Raw genomic sequence first — 21,717 nt, forward strand, 5'->3', positions numbered from 1 at the left:
GGGGACTCCCAGACAGCATGGCTAATTCAGCTACTTATCTACGTGAAAAGAGCAAGTTTGCTTACTGTAAACGGTGTTTTCCGTAGATAGCAGATGAATTAGCCATGCTGACCCAAACTGTTCCAGCATCACCTGCACTTTAATACTGACTGAGGAGCCTGAGGTGAATCAGAGAGGATATAAGAGAGCGCACCCGGCTGAAAGACTTTGCTATACTTAGAGAGCTCTGCCACCTAATGGCACGGAAGATGTTCCCAGACAGCATGGCTAATTCATCTGCTATCTACGGAAAACACCGTTTACGGTAAGCAAACTTGCTCATCTCTGCACTATGGAAAAAATTATTTGACTGGATACAGATATTCTAGGAGCAAAAGATCTATCCAATGCAGGCTTGGCTTTACTCAATGTACCATCTCCCAACCTGGACAGGTCCCAGCAGCGGCTATGCCAACAGATATGCATTGCTGCTCGCTGTGAGATAGCCAGGAGGTGGAGGTGTATTGACCCCCATCTCCATCAGCAATCATACAAGTGGTACGCCACTACTAGCCATAACAGCTTCCAAGAATGACAGCAAACAGGCCTTCTTGAGGACTTGGGAACCCTTTATAAAGTGGGAACAGGCAGGCAACTCTTTTACCTGAAGCAAGGCTTATTCACAACAATCTTTTAGTTCAAGCGATTGTACTATATATATGATCACTAAGTGATGCTTTCTGTGTGGTACTGCAGTATAGCAGACAGTGAACAGTCATTGACGTGATAGCGATTATACTATTATGTTCTTTATTGCAAATTTACCTTAATTGTAATAGGTGGTAAGGGGCAGATGGGATGGGAAATAATGATCCACAGACAACAAAATGTAAATGTCTATGTTCACATGTCATAATTTTTATTGTGTTGAACAAATGTTTATAGTTGTGTGATTATTGATATTCAATAAAAATTTTCAATACAAAAAAATAAATTGTGCTGGTTGGTTGTACTGAATTGTTTTGTTTTGTGTAAACCGTTTTAGGCAACTTTTTTTTTTAATCAGGGAAATGGTCTATAAAAACAAGAAATACAAACATACCCACATACCTCTGCCACATCACTGCCATGGCCAGCTGGAGCGCTCTTCCCACAGAGATTTTCTTTGATTGGCAAAGAACTAGAAATCACAATGTCTCTTTTCCTTGTTAGTGCTCTCTAACCAGCCCATGGCTCTGCCCAAAACAGGTGACACTTACTGCTCCGGACAGACTGCTAGATATACAATAAATACAGATACAGCCTGGAACAGATCCTGAAATAGCTTAAATATAATATACACACATCAGCAAGCTGCATGGGGCCTGGGAGAAGGATGCTCATGCAACAGTCAAGTTAGCATTGGTAGGTATTTACAATAGGCTGCAATAATAGAATTCAACTTGCAGCTGGTATGGCAATCTGCTAGTACAGCAGTATCTGGAAGTTGTAGCACAAACAAAGGCACTCACATAGTCAACTCTGTCTGGCAGGCTAGTAGGGCACCTAGAAGGCTGGATGTTCATGCAATAGCTACACTAGTACTGGTAGCTACTTAAACTATTATAAAACTCTGGGGTTAGACTTGGAAAGGGAGGGGTGCTAGATATGAACTAAGATTCCAATGTAAGAAGCATTTTTCCTATAGATACAAAATGTGAATAACCCTTTAGTATATCAAGTCCTTGCATGCTCTTTTGCCTAAGATAACAGAATACAAATGAGGATGACAAAAAAAACCCCATCCTAGATAAGGAGCAATATTCTACAAGCGCTCCCCCCCCTATGGCTGGCAGCTGGGATAGAGCCTTGCAGTGTGTTCAAAAATAAGTGGTGCACCACAAAAGAGCAAACTCAAGGCAGAAAATGAAATTAAGTTTTAATGATTGATCTTCTATCCACTGTGAAGTCCTGTACAGATCTATAGCTAAAATAATTTTAACCACTGGGGGGAAAAAAATCGGTTCCCTGTACATACCAGGATCAGTCCAGGCCATGGGTTGTTTCCCCCTTCCAGCAGATGGAGTCAGAGCAAAAGCTGAGAAGGCGGACCCCTAATAGTAAGAGTGCCCTCTGTGTCCCCTCAGTATTCCTCTGACACCAGCAGATGCGGGTCTCACCTACAGTTCCCCTCTTCACTTTTAAGAATTAGTTATTACTGTCTAGTTTTATCTTAAATTTTGTGGATGGATTTATCTCTTTAAAAAAAAAAAAAAAAAGTGTGTTACTTTAAGGGAAGTTGGGAGCCTGACTTTGGGTCTGAGCTTGCAGGCAGGACTCTCGTCAGGGCTGGGCTCTCATTCTCTCTCTTTCCCACTGTTTTTTCCCTGGATTGGGTTAAGTGTGGATTTTCTTTTTCTTTCTTTCAGGTTTACCTTTTCTGCTGCCTGGGGTGTAAGCTGGTGGTCCAGCCTCTCCCCCATTTTCCCGACCCGCTGCCTGTCAGCAGCAGCCCTTGCTGGTCAGAGAGGCTTCATTCCTCTAACAAAGTAAAAAAACAAAAAAAAACAAAAACCAAACAGCAAGGGCACCGTTGGAATAAGGGAGAGGCTTGCGGCTATATTTACTCTCCAGGGTCGAATTTGGGTGACAGACGCAGCGTGGTTTCGCCGCTGCAGGCAGCCTTCGGAGGGTTTCTCAGTCCTACCTCCATGCCGCACGCTGCGCGATGCCCCGCATGCAGGGAGCTGGCCTCCCGCGTGTCTTGGGAGGGTCTGTGTGCCGGTTGCCTCCCCGGAGGGGAGGGCTCCTCTCGGCCGGACGGCTGCACCGTTTCGCGCGCATGGATCTGGCTTACAACTCCTTGCGGGTTCAGGTGGCAGCCCTCGGGGTTCTCTTGCGCCTGGCAGGAACTCTGCTTTCATCTCAACCGGATGTCATTCGATTCCTTAAAGGAGCGAAGCATGTCAAGCCACCGGTGCGCAGTTTATGTCCCTCCTGGAGTCTCAACTTGGTTCTTCGGATCCTTTTGAGCCACTCAAGAGGGCCACTCTTAAGGACCTTACCTTGAAGACGGTGTTTCTGGTGGCTATGTGTTCGGCTCGTCGGATCTCGGAGCTGCAAGCCCTGTCGTGCAGGGAGCCTTTTCTCCGTATTACAGATTCGGGAGTCACGTTGTCCACGGTGACCTTGTTCTTGCCGAAGGTGGTTTCGGCCTTTCATTTGACTCAATCGGTGGAGCTCCCCTCCTTTTCGAATGAGGATTCCCATCAGCTGCGGCGGCTTGATATCAAGTACGCACTATTGCATTATCTGGAAGCTACTAATGATTTTCGTTTATCGGACCATTTGTTTGTCCTCTGGAGTGGTCGCCGGAAGGGTCACAAGGCTTCGAAGGCCTCCATTGCCCACTGGCTGAAGGAAGCCATTTCGGTCGCATACCTTGGTGCGGGCCAACAGCCTCCAGTGGGCATTAAGGCGCATTCTCTTCGAGCTCAAGCAAAGGTATGCAGTGACTTCCAAGTTGCCGCAGGAGATTTGCAGAGCGGCGACTTGGAAGTCACTGCATACCTTTGCTCGCCATTATCGTCTGAATCTTCCAACTCCGGAAATTGGTTCCTTTAGGGCTCAGGTCATCCGAGCTGGGCTTTCAGGGACCCACCCTACTTAGAGGAGCTTTGGTACATCCCACGGTCTGGACTGATCCTGGTACGTACAGGGAAAAGAAAATTATTCCTTACCTGCTAATTGTCGTTCCTGTAGTACCATGGATCAGTCCATGGTTTTTGGGGGGGTTTTTGGGGAAAGCTTACAGCTCGTCTGTCTACTGATTTGTTCCTCGTCTTACCCGGAGGGTGGTTTTGACTAGAGGTTCATTCTGCAAGTTCTTAGTTAGTTCACAGTTTAAGTTGCTATGCGTTTGATGGTTTTCCATTCGCAGTTCCAGTTATTCTCAGATCCATCCACATTGTTTATTCTTATTGCTTGGATATACTTAATACTGAGGGGACACAGAGGGTGCACTTACTATTAGGGGTCCGCCTTCTCAGCTTTTGCTCTGACTCCATCTGCTGGAAGGGGGGGGTGGGAACCCACAGTCTGGACTGATCCATGGTACTACAGGAACGAAAATTAGCAGATAAGGAATAATTTTCTTACATGCTACCTAAGCACCAAGCAAAAATGGGGTCTGTTGTGATAGCCAGGGACAAAGGGAGCTGGAGACAAGGATAAAGAGCTCAGGAACATTGTAAGTCTGATACTTTTAATAGTCCAAGTGAATATCTCACACACTGGTTACAAAGTCTCTAAAGTAATTGGACTGTTTGCCCAGACTTCTCTCAGAGGTATCCTAACGTATCTTCAGTAGCTGCTGGACATCCAAGTCTGAGAATTTGCTGGCTAGCAGGCCTGGGCAGGTCTTTCTGCAGCTTTATCACTTTGCTCTTTCAAATACTGCTGCAATAAAGCTGTCAGATGCAGATAACTCCTCAGCAACAGGGAGCCTGTTTCAGACAGCATCTGAGTAAGATTACTCACTACCTCCTCCTGAACGACTGCCATGGAGGGCACTTTGGAGCAGTTGATCACTCCCTGTTTACTTAAGATGGTGTTTTCAATGCAAGCCCCTGAAAATCAAAAGAAAATGAAATTTAAAAAGGAAGGAAGAGAGAAAACAATTCTAGAGCAGCAGGTGAGGCATGGAGGTGTAGTCTAGTGGTCACAATAGTGAGAAGCAGGGAAGCCAGCTGCTCCTTGTGACTTTGGGCAAGTCACTTCACCCTCCATTGCCTCAGGTACAAACTGGGGGACTTATTCACTAACGCTTTTCTCCCATTCCGTGTCTATGGGAAATACCTTGATGAATCAGGCCCTTAGACTGAGAGCCCTCTGGGGCCTGGGAAATACCTAAAGCACCTGAATGTAACTTGCCTAAAGCTTCCAATAAATAAAAAAAATAAACAGGGCCCGAATCCCTAAGTAGTTCTTACCCAGCAGCTGTATGTGTGGTGTACTCCTCAGCACCTGCATCATTTCCTTGACCTTCACCTCTGGACTGACCATTAACAGGTTGTGTCCAATGAAGAGAGGCAGCAGGTTCTGGTATCTGGTGCCAGACAGATTCAGCATCACAACCTGAAAAATTAAGGTGCAGATAAGCTACAGCCCTCACTTTGTGATTTCAGGGCTCCTCATACAGAGACCTGCAGCTGTTCTGTACATCTCAGGGTCAGAAGTTCATGACGCAGGATACAGAGAAGATCTGGGTCTTCCCACATGTCCTGCAATTAACATGGGAATGTTTGGGTCAGTTGGGGGTGCTAAGCAGCTCTCACCTGGTTAGAGAAGAATTTGAGGTGGATTCTGTGCTTCAGGAGCCGGTGGCGCAGTATTAGGAGCTCCCCTGCAGGCAATGCATTATTCTGGAACACTGCAATCATTTTATTTTCACGAAATACACCTTCCAACTGTCGATGCTTCAGCTTTTCCAGACCAGTCCCCTGGAAGTGAGCAAGAAATGTTTCTTGGTTATAGCCTAATAAAGGCACAAGCTATTTTTGAATAAGAAGCAGGAAGTGGTAGCCTTGGGGGGCACTTTTGTGCATGAATTTCCTTGTAAATTCTAGTGCTGACAGATGCCCATGCACCAAACTCTTTTTTCTGAAGCTGATTGCTGCAATACTTTTCGTGGGCTTAAACTCTGTGCTCACCCACAAGCTGCAGAGATTATAAAAATAGAGCTGCCACTACCTACATCAGTTACATTGGCTTGGAAGAGAAATTAAAGCTCCCTGACTCTTAACTTCATAAGAACATGATATGCCATACTGGGTCAGAACAAGGATCCATCAAGTCTAGTATCCTATGTCCATTAGTGGGCAATCCATGTCACAAGTATCTGGGCAAAACCTTAAATAGATCTCATGCAATTGATGCCTGCAACAAGCTGTGGCTATTCCCTATTAACAACAGTTTATGGACTTCTCCTCCAGGAACTTATCCAAACCTTTTTTAAAACCAGCTACACTAGCTGCCTTAACCACATCCTCGGGGCAATGAATTCCCGAGCTTTAATGTGCATTGAATGACAAAGAATTTTCTCTGATTTGTTTTAAACGTGCTACTTGCTAACTTCATGAAGTGGACCCGAGTCCTTGTATTATCAAAAAGAGTAAATAACTGTTTCATATTTACCTGTTTAATTCCTTTAATGATTTTGTAGACCTCTATCATATCCCACCTCAGTCATCTCTTTGCCAAGCTGAACAGCCCTAATCTCTTTAGCCTTTCCTCATAAGCAAAGAATTCTTTAGTCTTTCTGCAATGGCCTTATCATCCCTAAGTGCCCCTTTAACCCCGATCATCTAATGTCCAACCGTCTCCCTCGTAGGCTTCCTGCTTTGGATATATTTTTTTAAAGTTTTTATTTAATTATCTCAGATCCCCCGGGTACCAGGGTAGGAACTCTTACAGAGGCCTTAATAGTGCTGATTTACAAGGCTGCTAGAGATCCATTGGTATGCTCATCTTACAGGCTAATCTCTCTTATAAATATTGGGATAAAGTTATTAGCAGAAATCTTACAGGCCCGCCTGGAAGAGGTTTTACCTACCTCATTCCATCAGGACCAAATGGGATTTATTAAGGGGAGAATTTCTACATATAACACAAGGAGACTATGCAATATAATTCACTAGGCTAAACAAAAAAAAAAGTGAAAAAAGTGACTGAGGCTGTGATTTCTATGGATGCAGACAAGATTTTTGACAGGGTCTCTTGTTTTTATGTTTGAGGTATCTCAAAAAGAAGATAGAGCAGCTTTTAAACTAGAAAAAGGGGAAAGGCGACAGTCATTCAGCAGTGCATGGTTCAGAGGAATGTATCTTTGAAGGTTACTAATGAAACAGGAGAGTTAGGGCATCCCAACAGAGAGGTTCCAATAAAAGCAAAAGTAGCCCATGTGCCTATAAGTAAAGAATCATCTGAGCTAAAGAATTCCAAATTATCCATATCAACTGAAAAGAAGATTGTTAATACAAACAAAAAACACACTTAGAAATGTCTGTATGCCAATGCCAGAAGTCTAAGAAGTAAGATGGGAGAGTTAGAGTGTATAGCAGTAAATGATGAGATTGACATAACTAACATCTCAGAGACCTGGTGGAAGGAGGATAACCAATGGGACAGTGCTATATCAGGGTACAAATTATATCGCAATGATAGGGAGGATCAACTCGGTGGGGATGTGGCACTTTATGTCTGGGAGGGTATAGAGTCCAAACCTATATAATTAAACTGCGCTCACTACCAAACAAATGGATTTAGTTGAAAATATGAGAGAGCTGCATCAACAAGCCTGACAACGTGTTCTGCTGTGTGCAGAGCCGTCCGGTCTTTTAATCATTTGCGGTTATCGGAGTTTATCAAAAAGCGCCAGCAGGTGCTTGCATAACGTGTTTGTATTTAGAGAAAGTTATATATTGCTATTATTTTTATGAAATATGTCCATCTGTACCCATTAGACAATAATTCACTATTGACCCGACAGCGGTCAATAGTGAGTCAGTGAAAAAGTCAGTGAAAAAAACGTATTGCCAGATGTATCTGTAACAAATGATATAAGGTAGTCAGACATATCATAAAATTAAAAGGTTTTAGAACTTAGCTTCATTCAGATGGTGCTGCGAACTCCTCATTCGGACGCCAGGTCTCAAAACAAGTATCTCAAGGTGCGAGACAGAGACCGCATTAGACCAGTTTGCAGAATTAAATAGCCTGCGTTTTACCGACGTAATGACGTCATGGCATTAGGGCATCCGGTTGCCTAAGCAACAAAGACAATATTACGCATAATACTGGTATTTAGTCTTAAACAATTTTTATTTTAATTATACAGAAAAAGAAAATACAATACAGGAAGTATTAAAGTCTGATATACTCCCTGCTATCTATCCAGGAACAAGACATACAGTAAGCCGTCCAATCTTAATCCCCTTCGTCCCTCCCCCCTCCCAAACCCTAGGTCTGAGTTCCCAACAGTCACATGGTCATCTGCCAAAGGTTCGCAATTTACCTCTTGAGGAAGATGGTTCATCAAACCTTGTCACTCATTTAATATGAGACTGTGAACACGATGAGGGAGTGTCTGCACATAAGGTCCTCAAATAACAAGAAACTTCTTTTTTTGACTCAGCGGTTGTCACATAAACGAAGCCTCCATTTGCATCATTCGATGTAAATGATTACGCCAGGCCCAGTACGACGGCGAATCAGTGGTCCTCCAATGCTGCAGTATAATCTTCTTAGCAACCAGACAAGCTTTATGAATAAACAGGCGAGATCCCAAAACTCTCACACGTTGAGGCGAAATGCAGTCAAATAACAACCAAAAATGCGAAAAGGGGATATGGAGCTCTAACATCAATTCCAAATAACGGAGCACCTTACGCCAAAAAAGCTGAATTGGTGGGCATGCCCAGAAGGCATGAGATAAAGAGCCAGAGACAGCGCCACAGCGTTGACACTGAGGCGAGGGGGCAATTTTAGAATTATAAGCATATTGCGCGGAGATATAACCGCGACGAATAAATTTATATTGCATTACGCGATAATACATGTTGACAGAGAGTTGAGAGATACGCCGAAAACATGCTGCAATAACAACATTGGTAACCAGAAACACCCCGTCCCGATTCCACCTTTCCACCAGGATGGAACATGTATCCAGAGGATTTACATGTCTGAGCAAACGGTAATGTATAGCAAGCGAAGGAGGCGTCACCTGTTCTAGGAGGAGAATCACCGCAACAGCTTGTCGTGAAGCTTGAGGAATAGAGGCAATATAATGTTGGAGTTGAAAATATGGAAAGACCCCACTATTGGAGAGACCGTAAAGTCCCCGTAGGTCATGAAAGGCTATCATTTGGCCCTCTGGAATAAACACATGACCTAGTTTTGTAATACCCATTTGTCCCCATTTCTGAAAGGAAAGAGTTTGGGAGCCCGGTGTAAAGTCAGGGTTCCCCTGAATTGGCAGGAAATAAGCACATGTGCGAGCCAGCTTTAAAAGAGACATCAATTTCTGCCACGCCTGGCGAATAGGGTGGGTAAGAGCATTTTGTACCACAAAGGTGTTGAGATGAGTGGAGGCCGCTTGTAACACAAAGGAAAGAGCAAAGGGATGAGTCAATGCTTTATCAGCCAGAATATTAAGAAAGGAGGAAGTGTCCAACAGCCAGTCCCGGATTAGGCGAAGATTACTCGCCAAATTGTAAAGTGCCAAATTGGCACCCGCAACCACGCCAGAAGGATTCGAGCTTTCCCCCCACGCCAGAAGAATTTTCGCTGAACCTTATCCAATTGCTGTAGCTCCGCCTGTTTCAGAGTAAGAGGTAAAGTCTGGAACAGATATAGCCACTTAGGCAGGATGATCATCTTAAACAATTGGATCCTACCTCCCAACGATATTGGTAGGGAAGCCCAACCCAGCAACCGCTCCCTAGTCGTCTGCAAAAGCGGATGAACATTAAGGGCCGGATTTTAAAAGCCCTGCGCGTGTAAATCCAGCCAGATTTACGCGCGCAGGGCACTCGCGCGCCGGCACGCCTCCACCTACCGATGGAAGTATGTTCTCGGCTCCAGTGGTGGCTACAGGAAGTGCATGTAAGCAAGGGTGTAAGCCTGTCCACACCGAACTGGCTAGTCCTCTTCTTGCGGAGAGCCCCCTATGCCTCCCCCTGCACAGGGACCTTCTCCAGCAAGGTCTAATCTTTCACGAGGACCCAACTCTGTTTTGTCTTACGGTCTGGCACTTGAGAGGGCTCGCCTGACGAAGTGTGGATATTCGGCGGCTGTAATCGCCACCTTGCTCTGCGCGCAGAAGTTCTCGACGTCCCTGGTGTACGTGTGGATCTGGAGAATATTTGAGGCCTGAAGCAAGGAGCGCGGAGCGTTCCCTCAGATGACCAAGATCCCCATGATTCTGGAATTCTTACAGGACAGACTGAACAAAGGACTGTCCCTCAACTCCTTGAAGGTCCAGGTGGCAGCTCTCTCCTGTTTCAGAGGCGAGGTGAACGGAGCCCGCCTGTTGACACATCCAGACCTGGCCCATTTCCTAAAAGGAGTTTAACGCCTCCGACCACCCTTAAAGTTGCCAGTCCCCCTATGGAACCTCAAGCTAGTATTGGACTTCTTAGCAGGGCCTTCCTTTCAGCTGCTGCGCTCTCTGTCTCTACGCCTGATTCCGCTGGTGGCGATATGCTCGGCTCGTCGCATCTCTGAACTACAGGTGCTGTCATGTCATGAGCCATTCCTCCGGTTGACTCCAGGAACGCACAGTCCCTTCCTTCTTGCCAAAGGTAGTCTCGGAGTTTCACCTGAACCAGTCCATTTCCTTACCATCCCAAGATAGACAAGGATTCGGAAGACTACTGCCTCCTACGCCACTTAAATGTCAGTAGGTTGTTAGTACGGTATCTAGAATGTACAGAACTGGTACGCAAGATGGACCGCTTGTTTATTCTTCACAGTGGAAGGAAACAAGGCAAAGCAGCTTCACAAGCTACCATAGCTCACTGGATCAAGGAAGTGATCACTGGAGCTTATGTAGAGGCAGGGAAGCCTTTACCCTTCAGGTTAAAGCTCATTCCACTAGGGCCCAGGCAGTATCCTGGGTGGAAGCTAACGTCTACCGTCGACATCTGCTGAACAGAAAGATGGTCTTCCTTGCACACCTTCGCCAGGTTCTATCGCCTAGATGTCCAAGCCCGAGAAGACGCAGCCTTTGCGAGGGCGGTGCTAACCGGAGCACGGACAGCCTCCCACCCCCTTCAGGAGTAGCTTTTGTACATCCCATTGGTCCTGAGTCCATCTGGCTACACACTAGAAAAAGGAAAATTAGTTCTTACCTGTTACTTTTCATTCCTGTAGTACCACAGATCAGTCCAGACCATGGGTTGAGCCTCCTGTCCAGCAGATGGAGACAGACCAAAACTGTAAGGGTATCCTATATCAGGACAGAGCCTACCCTTCAACCCTTCAGTATGACTATTGTCAAGCAGAAAGTATAAAGAGAATCCTCAGGAATCAAGCAAGTAACAAGAGAACTCAAGTAAGAACCAAAGAACTGAAGGGCAGGGCCCGAAACAAACTGTTGGCCCAAAATGTGGAAGCGGAGAAATTTCTGATGCTCGGCCTGGATCGGGATGCATAGGTAGGCCTCCATCAGATCTAGGGAGGACAGATACTCGCCGGGGTGAACAGCCGCTATTACTGACCTCAGGGTCTCCATTCGAAAATGAGGCACCTTGAGAGCTGGGTTGACTCTCTTGAGGTTCAGAATGGGGCAGAAGGAACCGTACTTTTTTGGTACTACGAAGTAGATAGAATATTGACCAGCGCCTTGTTCCTCCGTGGGGACAGGGACTGGCACTATGGCTCCCAGTCCGAGCAGTCTGGAGAGGGTCTGAGACACAGCCGCTCACTTCCGATGTCCGCAAGGGGAGACTATGTGTAGATCTGGTAAGTCTCGAGCAAAGTCTAAAGCATAGCCGTTCCAGATTATGTCGAGTACCCACTGATCCGACATGACTTTGGCCCATTCCTCAAGGAAGAGAGATAAATGACCACCTAAATTTGGCATGGAGGAATGGGCCCACCGAATTTCATTGGGAGGCGGGCTTGGTAGTAGAGCGCTGCGGGAGGCCATCTCGGAAGATGCGACGGCCTCGAAAGGACTGCGACCAGGACTGAGATCTGGAGGAGTTTCCCCTAGAGAGAGGCCCTCTTGGCCGAGCATTATAACGTTGCTGACCCCGGAAACGTGTACGAGCCGGGAAGAAGGCTCTAGACTGTTTCGGGCGGTCCTCAGGCAGCTTGTGTAACTTGTTTTCACCCAAGGATTTAATAAGCTGCTCCAGGTCCTCGCCAAAGAGCAACTTGCCCTTAAAAGTAAGCGTGCCAAACTGGGCCTTGGAGGAGGAATCGGCCAACCAATTCCGAAGCCAGAGAAGCCGCATGGCCGAGACCGCGGAATCCTTCACCTTCACTTGGACGCGGAACAAGTCGTAAAGGGCATCCGCCCCATACACTATTGCACCTTCCAATCTTTCAGCCTCTGCAGACGGGAGGTGCTGGGTAACTGCTGCAGCCACCTAAGACTTGCCCGCTGCATGAGACTGCTGCAGATCAACGCCCAAACACCCAAGGCCAAGGATTCGAAGATACACTTGAGATAGAACTCCAGCTTGCAGTCTTGGACATCTTTCAGGGCCGTATCACTCACCCTATCCCTAGATCTGGATATCTATAATATTGCTGGGATTCAGCGCTTATGTTTGGTTGAGTACAGTTACGGTCACCAGTTTTAATCAAGTTTTTAATCAAATTGTTAATCAAGTTATTAAATTGTATTCACGTTTTTCAACCCAATGGCTTTTGAAGAAAATACTGAAGGGCTGAGGTCACTGCAGGCATATTTCTAGGGTGACATCAGCTTTGAAACCTGACTTTGTTTCCATCTGCTAGCAGGCACATGAGTCCATCTGTCTACACTAAGGAAAACGAAATTATCAGGCAAGTAATTTCTCCATTTGTTTTATTATTTTCTCTGTTTTGTACATTGTCTCAGGTGCTTCATTCTAAAAAAGATTTTTTTTTAACATGAAAACACATTTTCACAGTCTAATTTTTATCTGGTTCCAAGGCAAAAACATCAAACAAAGTTGACCTTGAAATTACCCCAGATTCAAAGTCCTGTAAAAAACCTGCAAGATCCAAGCCATCAGTAGAGAACTCAGAATGTATTAATATTACGATTCTGTTACTGTACTTAAGACTTGTGTTACTTTGTTATTATGAGTCAGGCCGATGCAATATTGGCGTTCGGAAAACAGGCACTCATGATTGAATGCTCGCTCTCCTAAATCACACCAATGAACCTCTTCGGGGCTCCCGATATATTTAAATGGTCTGCAGAGGTAAAAAGGAGGCGCTAGGGGAAATTGGGTGCCCAGGAGAGGTGGCTGTCAGTGGGTTAGGAAAACAGACACTCAATTTTAAAAGCATCCATGTTCCTAACCTGTGCACAGCCACAGGTTAGGTACATGGATGCTCGGTAACTGAGCGCCCCTTTTCCCTAACCTGACTGCCGGCACACTTTTTTTTTTTTTTTTAAGGTTTTTCCTTTTTCGGTTCCTCAGACTTAAAATCGCCACAATATTGAGTTAGAAGAACTAGAGAAAAGCATTATTTTCTGCTTTTATGTAAACTTTTTGGGTTCCTCAAGAATTAATGCCTGCTCTGGGGCAGACATTTTTGAGGGTAAAAATGTGAGCATTTGGCGAACATTTTTTTTTTGGTAACAGAGGAAACAGCTAATAGCCTCATTAATATGAATTTATATGTGATGAATGCTATTAGCTATGCGCTTGGTAGGACGTGCATTTTGGATGCGCTAACCCTCATTTTGCATCGGGGGTTATGGACACGCGTCCAGTCACTTGTTGAACCGTGCGCTGCAGCCAGCTTACAGTATTGCATCGGCCTGAGTGTGTTTTAACTATCTGTTAACAGAAAATGCTTGGCAGAATAGTCAAAAAAACCTCTGTGCATTGAACTTCTCTGGGAAGCAAGTTCCCTTCAGTTCGACATGCTCAGTTGTTTAGTACGAGGGAGACCTCTTTTTCCATAGCAGCTCCAACGCAGTGGAATCTCATTCCCATGGAATTGAGGTCTTTGGATGATGTTAAAAGATTTAAATTAGAATTTAAAGAGAGTTTTTACTCCACCGTGCTTATAATACGTAACAACAGCCTGAAGGTATGTGTAATTCAGTTATCAGAGAAAAGAATGTGAGAACATGGTTATTAGAAAAATGAGAATAATGTTAGTAGAGTAATTGCTATGAGTTCTCGTTAATGTCAACTGACGAATAAATAACTTGATCTAGGGACATAGATACCAGTATTTGGTAGTACTTTTCTCCAGTTTCTGTGAAACAAAATTTTGTGTCTGAAGCGTGTTTATTGGTTTTTACTATGTATGTATTTTTGTTCATCGCCTAGGCCTACTTTGTGTTAGGCGATCAATAAATTTTATGAAATGAAATGAATGAAAATGAAAAAATGCTTATCTATGAGTCCTTATTAACCATGCACTGAAGGAATAACTTGTCTTCAGACCTTAGTACATATGGAGGAACATAAAAACATAGGCAATTGTTTATGTAATGAAGACCATTTAAAGCTTTGAAGGCTACACAAAAGGCCTTAAATTGGGCCCAGTAGTAGACTAGCAATCAATGCAGTTTTTTCATTACTGGACTAATATGATCCCCTTACCTACAATCTGACAATACTCATACTGCAGTTCTCAGAGCTGCCTTCATAATTTTAAATGGTAGCCAAATCTTCAGAGCATTACAGGAGTCAATTTGTGAAGTCACGAAAGCATAAATAAGAATTGCCATATCTAAATTATTAAAATATGGCTTTAACTATCAAACCTGGCAGAGCTGGAAAAAGGCATTGCTTTCCATTGCAAAGGATGCAGAAACCTGAATGTCAACTTTGTATACATAAAATTGTAGGTTGCATTTTCTGATGATATTTCCCAATGTTTCTGAACAAAAGCAGAAAGCACAGACCCTCGGGCATACCTCTTCTTTAGTGTGTGCTCTAGGAACAACACATCTTTCTGGGACAGCAGGTTTCGGTGCAATGTACTGTGTCACAGCCATTATTTTCTGGCGCTCAAAGTGCATGGCCTTGCGATGACGAGTGACCGCTTTAGACCCATGCCTAACATTCTGCAGAGTGGGGAGCCAGCCTGGGACAAAGCAATAAAAGATAAGTCCATTATATGAATTCCAGCACTCATCTCTCATACTAGCAACTTGAAAAAATAGAAGGGAAACCTTACACTGAGCCTCAGCTACTGCCACTGATTGGAAATTCACTTTTCTTCTTTTTATATACTAAGGTGAAAAGATCCCCAGATTTACCAGTCCTGAGCTTAAAATCTGTCAGGCAATATTGTCCTGGAGGACACCAAATGCACACAGTAATTTGACTTCTCAGAGATCCTATGGAATGTGGATCTTTCTATTGTAAACCCTCTGAGGCACAACCTAATACCCTTCCCACTCCCTAGATACTCAACAAGAACAAAATGGTAAATCCTCCAGGAGTGTCCTGGAATCTCTGAGAAGCCAAAGTCAGCCTCCAAGTCACTGCTGCAAGCAACTCTGCAAAAAACTCAATGCTTTAAAAAAAAAAAAAAAAAAAAGCCTACCAAATAGCCAATCAGCTTTATCTTATCAGTTGCTCCTACTCTCAAAGGGGCTGATGCAATAAAGTGCGCCAAGCCTAGCACCTGATGCAATAAAATTAACCCCCCATGCAGGAAACTGCAGGCGCCCAACACACACTTTTTAATTTGAAAATTTTAACTCCAGCCCTGGAGATGGAGTAAAGTCAATTTGCAAGTCAAGGGCTCATGAGAAATAAAATAAATATGGTCCTCTGCTTGTTGGAGGGCAGCGCACAGTGCCCTCCAACAGCCAGCAGCACAGTGCAGGATTTAGTCAAGGTCAAGCACCGGCACTAACGTGTTCTTGGCAGCAGAAAGAAACATGGAAGAATTATTTCATTGATTTTATCTGCTCAGCACATTTTGGACATATCAAGCAAATGGACCCATACATGAAACCATTTAAAACTGCATTAAATAGGTCTCCCTCACCAGCCCATAGCCTTAGTCCCCAGTTTTCAGAACTCCTTCATGCACTGCCTGCACTTGAACATAAGAAGTGCCATGCTGAGTCAGACTGAGCTCTATCAACTAAAGCATCCCGTCTCAGATAGTGGCCAAGCCAGGTTCCAAGTATCCAGCAGATCTCCAATAGTTGATCTATTTTTCATATTTCATTCCCAGGGATAAGTGCTGGCTTTCCCAAGTCTACCTGGCTAATAATTGCTTATGGACTTTTCCTTCAGGAACTTGTCCAACTCTCTTTTGAAACACACCGGGATAGATTTTCAAAGGGATACGCGCGTAACTCCCGAAAAGCTGCCCCTGCGCACACTGAGCCTATCTTGCATAGGCTGGGCGGTGCGTATGTCCCGGGGCTTCGAAAAAGGGGCTATCTGGGGGCGGGGCCACAGTCCGGGGGTATGACGGCGGTCCGGGGGTGGGGCCGAGTGCTCAGACACAGCAGCCTGTGCCTGGGCATGGCACTCAGGCAGGCGTAACTTTTTCAACAAAGGGGGGGGGGGGGGATTTAGTTAGGGCTGGGCCGGAGAAAAAGTTCCCTCCAAGGCCACTCCGATTTCGGAGCGGCCTTGGAGGGAACGGGAAAGGGTAAATAATCACTCTCTATTTACCTATTCCACCCAACTCGTGATTTTATAATTCTCAATCCTATTCCCTTTCAATCAACTTTCTTACAAGCTAAAGAGCCCTAATCTGTTTTGCCTTTCTTCATAGGGGAGCTTTTCCGTCACCTTTATCGCCCTTCTCTACCTTTTCTAGTTCTGCTATATCTTTTTTGAGATGATGGGACCAGAACTGCACACAGTACTCAAGATGCAGTCACATCATGGATCTATACAAAGGCATTGTTCTGCAGTTCCTCACAATTCACTACTGATTTAACAATCCAAAACAATTTCGAGTCATCTACAAATGTGATTACCTCACGCATTGTTCCCTTTCCCAGAACACTTATGAATGTGTTAAACAGCATCCAGCAAATGACTTTTCTCATTTAGTTCTGAATGTGTGCGGTTGAGCTAAGTTTTATGTAGCTAAATAAATATGGTCCGGTCCACTCTTACCAAATCCAGCAGCTCTCCATCGTCTCATGTACGCCGCCATATTGTGAGGAGGGGCGAGCGAGGCATTGCGTGACAGCGGTGTGTGGGCAGAAGAGCATTGTGGGACAGTGGTGTACGGGCACAGAGGCATTGTGGGAAAGTGGAGCGCGAGCAACGAGGCATTGTGGGACACCAACACTCAGGCGCCCAAACTCCTGATGACGTAGAGACGCTGTCTGGGAAATATTAAAATGAGGCCCATTGGCCGTGGGGCGGAGGCGTGGAAATAAAGTTCCCCCTCCCGTGTCGGCAATGGAGCATTTCCTCCGCTTCTCCCCACGCAGGATGGCTATGGAGTAGTCCGTCTCCTAGCAACAAGGAAACGTAGTGCAACCAAGCAGCAGTACATCTCCTAGCAACAAGGACACACTATTGCAAAGAACCAAATTACAACCAATCAAATTACAGCCAACCAAACTTGCAAATCAGGGCAGAGAAGCCCACAGCAGAAAGGGTCAGAGACGCTGACAGCGATCGGCAGGGGGCGCTGCAGAGGTGGCCTTGCGAGCATCATGACAGGAGGTGAGAAAGCCTAGAGCGAGCCTTCAAGAGATTTTGCAGCCCTATAGAAGAGGGAAAGTTCACTTGCTGCTCGCACGAAGCAGAGACTATGACGTCGCCTCTGTTTGTTTGCTTTCAGAGATGCAGAAAAAACCCCCGAAAGGCCCTGGAAACATCTCACCCACCCTCCTGGCCAAACGCAACCTGCACCTGGATGTAGAAAGCTGGAACCCCGAGAGCCTGTAAATCCCAGGAGAGGCTTCAGCTTAGCTTAGCTCTTCGCTACTTTTTAAGGGGCCGATGCAATAATTTTCGCGGAAAGCGGGCGCTGACTTTTCAGCGCCAGCTTTCTTAACACACGCATGGCGCCTGCAAGGGGCGCGCCATTGAATAGGCAAATTAGGGGTCGCACTAGCAAGGAGGCGCTAACGCGGCATTTGTCTTTTTTTTTTTTTACTGAAGAAGTACAGAAAAGCAGTTTTTTCTGCTTTTCTATACTTCTTTTACATGCGCTCAGCTAGGAACGCTGCTCCGGGCAGGCGTTAATATCTGAGCGATAAATGTGCGTCTGAGACGCATATTTATTTTTTTGCATCTGGAGTGAATGAGTAATAGCCTCATTCACATGCATTTGCATGTGATGAACCCTATCTCATTCACTCCACGTCAGACGCGCATTAAATATGCGCTAATTCCCCATATGCATTAGGGGGTGGATTAGCACCTATTTAACCAGCATGCAACTGCGGGTTATACAGTGCATACAGCCCCTAAATTACCAGGTCCACGGGCCGATACAGTAAAAGTCGCTGCCCGCTCTCCCAGCACGCACACAGGCCACACTTCTGTGCGCACGATTCACTAAATTAATTTATTTAAATTAGGGCCCGTGGCAAAAAGAGGTGCTAGGGACACTAGCGCGTCCCTAGCACCTCTTTTTGGACAGGAGCGGCGGCTGTCAGCGGGTTTGACAGCAGACACTCAATTGTGACGGCATCGGTTTTCAAACCCGCTGACAGCCACGGATTCGGAAACCGGAATTCGGCAAAATTGAGTGCCCGGTTTTAGAGCCACAGGCCCATTTCAAATTTTTTTTTTTTTTAACTTTGGGGGCCTCCCACTTAATACTGCCATGATATTAAGTCGGAGGGTGCACAGAAAAGCAGTTTTTACTGCTTTTCTGTGCACTTCCCCAGCGCCAGCAGAAATTAACGCCTACCTTTGGGTAGGGGCTAATTTCTGAAAGTAAAATGTGCAGCTTGGCTGCACATTTTACTTACTGTATCATGTGGGAGTACCTAATAGGGCCATCAACATGCATTTGCATGTTACGGGTGCTATTAGGTTCGGCGGGAGGGGGGGTTGGACGCTACTACCCCTTACTGAATAAGGGGTAAAGCTAGCATGTCGAAAACGCGCGTCCAGTAGCGGGTTAACAGTGCGCACTGTACTGTATCGGCCTGCCAGACACGTTAAGTACAGCAGCAGCTACCTTGCCTGTTGGCAGGCAGTTCCGAGATGAACCGATCCCATCCCAGTGATCAGGTACAGCTCACGCCCGAAAAAGCACAGCAGAAGCCACTCTAAGTTTGTTGGGCAAAAATCTTGTATTTCATATTTTGTTCCTTATATTCACATAGGACGAGGTGTTCCTGTTGAGCTGTAAATTATTATACTGTATTAGATTATAACCAGCCAATCAGCAGAAAGGAATTTGCATAGAGATTAGCCTATTACCAGGACTGATTTTAAGCAAATTATGGAACATATGAGGTTCTGCATACAAATCATCTGAAGAGGCCCAGCCTCAGCATTAATGTGTCCATCTCCTCTCTGTATAGCATGCAGGCCCTGAGTTTGCTGCACACTGTTCGCTTGGACAGGGAGAAGATTACTGCCATTGGGAACCTGGAGATTGTGCGAGAGATTCACAGCCTCTACCTACAGCAGGTGCAGTCCCGCAGTTTTTATGTCTGTTCTGTCTTCTGAGATCCAGCTGCTCTCACTTGCTTCTTCCACTTCTCTTTCAGAATGAAATAGAGAAGATTGAGCACCTGGATGGCCTTTCGAATCTGCGGTAAGTTAAGTTCAATATTAACGCCCACCTCATCTGATTCAGCATGCTTCTGGCAGGGCTTTCTGGTACTAATCTGATGTCATTTCAGAGCGCACCATCTTTGTGTGCTTTGCTGTAGGTGCATTTGCTTGTCCAAATTCTTTTCTTGTAATGCAGAGCTTCCCAAACTTATCTTTGTACCGCCAAACGTGTTTTTTAAATCTTTACGGAGAAGCTGCATGAAATAAATTTACATACATTGAAAATTGAACTGACTAGCATAACCAGGGCAGGATTGAGAAGCTAATTTAGAAACTACAGTCTTAACTTATGACCCTCCAATATGCAAACTTGAGGAGTGTCAAACATGCTGAACAGGAATAAAAGTGCAAAAGACAGAGTCCCCCCCAGCCCAAATATCCTTTTTGGTAGCATGTGGGCTGAATATCTCCAGTTCCCTGTGCGTACCCGGATCAGTCCAGGACAGCTGGGTTTTGCCTCCCCTCCAGCAGCTGGAGACAGAAAAAGACTTTGCGTACTCTGTCCTATACCCCTGAGCTGCCACCTAGTGTCTGCCAGTATTTTTCTGTCTCCAGCAGATGGCGGAGGTGCAAAACCTAGTGTCTGATAGAGGTGCTGAGTTTAGGGTTGGATTTGGTCTGACTTTAGTTTCTTAGCGCTTGATTTTACAAGGGAAGCTTAGTTTAAGGATAACTTTAAATTAAAAAAAAAAAAAAAAGTTTAGTTAGAGCAGTGATCGGACAGTTGCGAGTAGCCTCCCAGGGGTTTGGCAAGTCCTGGTGGGACCATCCCCCCTGGTATTAGAGGCTGGAGAGCAGAGGGTTGGGAACCCTGAAACTGCCGCGGAGAGGGCTGATACCAGGGGTCCCGGCTCACTCACCCTCAGCCAGCCTATCTTCAGCCAGGTAAAAAATTTAAAGCCGCTTTCCCGGCCCTGTTTTTGACAGGAAAATCAGTCCATTCGTTGCGGTTCTTTTTTCGGGGAGAGCCAAAAATCGAGGCCGGGGATGTGCCTCATGGTGCGGCCTGCTTGGCCTGTGGCGGTGCGCACATGCGCGGATTCCCTGCGCTGGGGGTCTGCTCAGCCTGTTTGTCAGGCGGAGAAGGTCCATTGGCCCCCCTTCCTTCCGATGCCATTTTCGCCATCCTTTTCAGTTCCTACAAAGCTCCTAAGGGTTTGTTTTGGTCGAGCTGGTTCTTTTTTTTGGGCGCAGATCCTAATTTAGCTCGGGGATCATGCCGCATGGTGCGGCCTGCAGGCCGGAGTTTGTACTGGGTGCTTGTCGGGAGGGGAAGGCTCTTTAAGCCGATTCTGGCGAAATTGCATCGCAGCAGCTCTAGAGCTCGCAGGGACCCTAGGAGGGCAGAATTGCTGCGGCAGTCTCAGGACCCTTTTCTTCTCAGCACAGGTACTGAAGCCTTACTGCAAAGGTTCAGGGAGCAGGAGAAGGCAGCCCTGGGGGAGGGGAGCTCTCCGCCACCTCTTTCGCCGCATCCTGCTGCCCCTGGGGGGGGGGGACGACTTGCAGACAGCGCAGATCTAGGACTCGGATGAGTCTTCTTCCTCGTTCTCCTCCAATTTTGTTTTGTTGCTGCATAAAGCCTTCAAAGCACGAAAAGCAACAAAGAACCAGGGTACTAAGGTACCCCGTGAGGTCCCGCCGTCGCTGGGGGCTGGGACAGGAGCTTCATCACTTCACAAGCGTACCAAGTCACACAGTGGCATAGAGGCCCCCAAGGCCAAATGCCCTCTCTGGTCCTTTTCCTGTCAGGTGGACAGTTCAGATACGGATGGGGTGGATGAAGGAGAGTCTCCTCCGCAAGCCCCTGGTGAGGGACCGGATGCAGATCAGGATCACCAGCTCCAGCCGGCCAGGCCAGTAGATGCGCCTTAGAAGGTTTCTGGCTCTTTAAAAAAAAAAAAAAAAAATTTACTCGAGATTATGGAAAACAGCTGCAGAAGGCGCAGCAAGTTTCTTTGAGCCTCCCAGGTCCTGGTGGGACCATCCCCCATGGTATCAGAGGCAAAAGAGCAGGGGGTTGAAGACCCAGGGACTACTACCGCCGGCGGGTGATACCCGGGAGCCCGGCTCACTCAACCGTGGCAGACAGCTCAGCACAGCCTTCAGAGGACTGTGAAAATAAATAAATAAAAAGGTTAAAGTTTTTTTCTGGTTGGCCGGTCCAGCGTTCTTTCCAGCTCCTTTCTGCCTGCCTTACTGCCGCGTTTCGGCTTGCGCGAAGTCCCGTCGCCCAGTCTGGTTTTGGCACGCTTACCTCAGCTGATCGGAGCTAAATTTAGTC

At 46.0% G+C, this 21,717-nt stretch overlaps 2 protein-coding genes across 3 annotated transcripts in view; one reads left to right on the plus strand and one right to left on the minus strand.

Annotated features, from left to right (window-relative positions):
* Window positions 1–869: 869 nt before the first annotated feature.
* Window positions 870–16,958, minus strand: MRPL10 (mitochondrial ribosomal protein L10). Its single transcript, XM_029572520.1, has 5 exons — window positions 16,797–16,958; window positions 14,618–14,787; window positions 5,295–5,459; window positions 4,950–5,094; window positions 870–4,586 (listed from the first exon to the last, which is right to left on the minus strand). Exons 1-5 carry the CDS (start codon window positions 16,924–16,926, stop codon window positions 4,360–4,362), a joined length of 837 nt encoding a protein of 278 aa, XP_029428380.1. The 5' UTR covers window positions 16,927–16,958; the 3' UTR covers window positions 870–4,359.
* Window positions 16,959–17,059: 101 nt separating this feature from the next.
* The window catches only part of LRRC46 (leucine rich repeat containing 46), a 28,845-nt gene continuing 24,187 nt past the window's right edge, over window positions 17,060–21,717 (plus strand). The window contains exons 1-4 of one of the 2 annotated variants that reach the window (XM_029572518.1): window positions 17,060–17,357; window positions 17,476–17,578; window positions 19,178–19,286; window positions 19,367–19,413. In XM_029572518.1, the coding sequence (XP_029428378.1) occupies window positions 17,348–17,357; window positions 17,476–17,578; window positions 19,178–19,286; window positions 19,367–19,413 (269 nt within the window). In that variant the 5' untranslated portion in view covers window positions 17,060–17,347. The remainder of the gene's footprint in view (window positions 17,358–17,475; window positions 17,579–19,177; window positions 19,287–19,366; window positions 19,414–21,717) is intronic. The other variant, XM_029572519.1, reaches the window with a different exon arrangement.

This window comes from Rhinatrema bivittatum, chromosome 12 (assembly GCF_901001135.1).
Source record: "Rhinatrema bivittatum chromosome 12, aRhiBiv1.1, whole genome shotgun sequence".
NCBI classification, from domain to species: domain Eukaryota; kingdom Metazoa; phylum Chordata; class Amphibia; order Gymnophiona; family Rhinatrematidae; genus Rhinatrema; species Rhinatrema bivittatum.

Excerpts from the sequence above, each read along its gene's own strand:
- MRPL10 (XM_029572520.1), bottom strand. The coding sequence starts at position 16,926 with ATGCCTCTGTGCCCGTACACCACTGTCCCACAATGCTCTTCTGCCCAC. Across the intron at positions 14,788-16,796 it reads ATGGAGAGCTGCTGGATTTG|GCTGGCTCCCCACTCTGCAG; the intron begins GTAAGAGTGGAC and ends GCTTTGTCCCAG. Across the intron at positions 5,095-5,294 it reads TCAAATTCTTCTCTAACCAG|GTTGTGATGCTGAATCTGTC; the intron begins GTGAGAGCTGCT and ends TTAATTTTTCAG.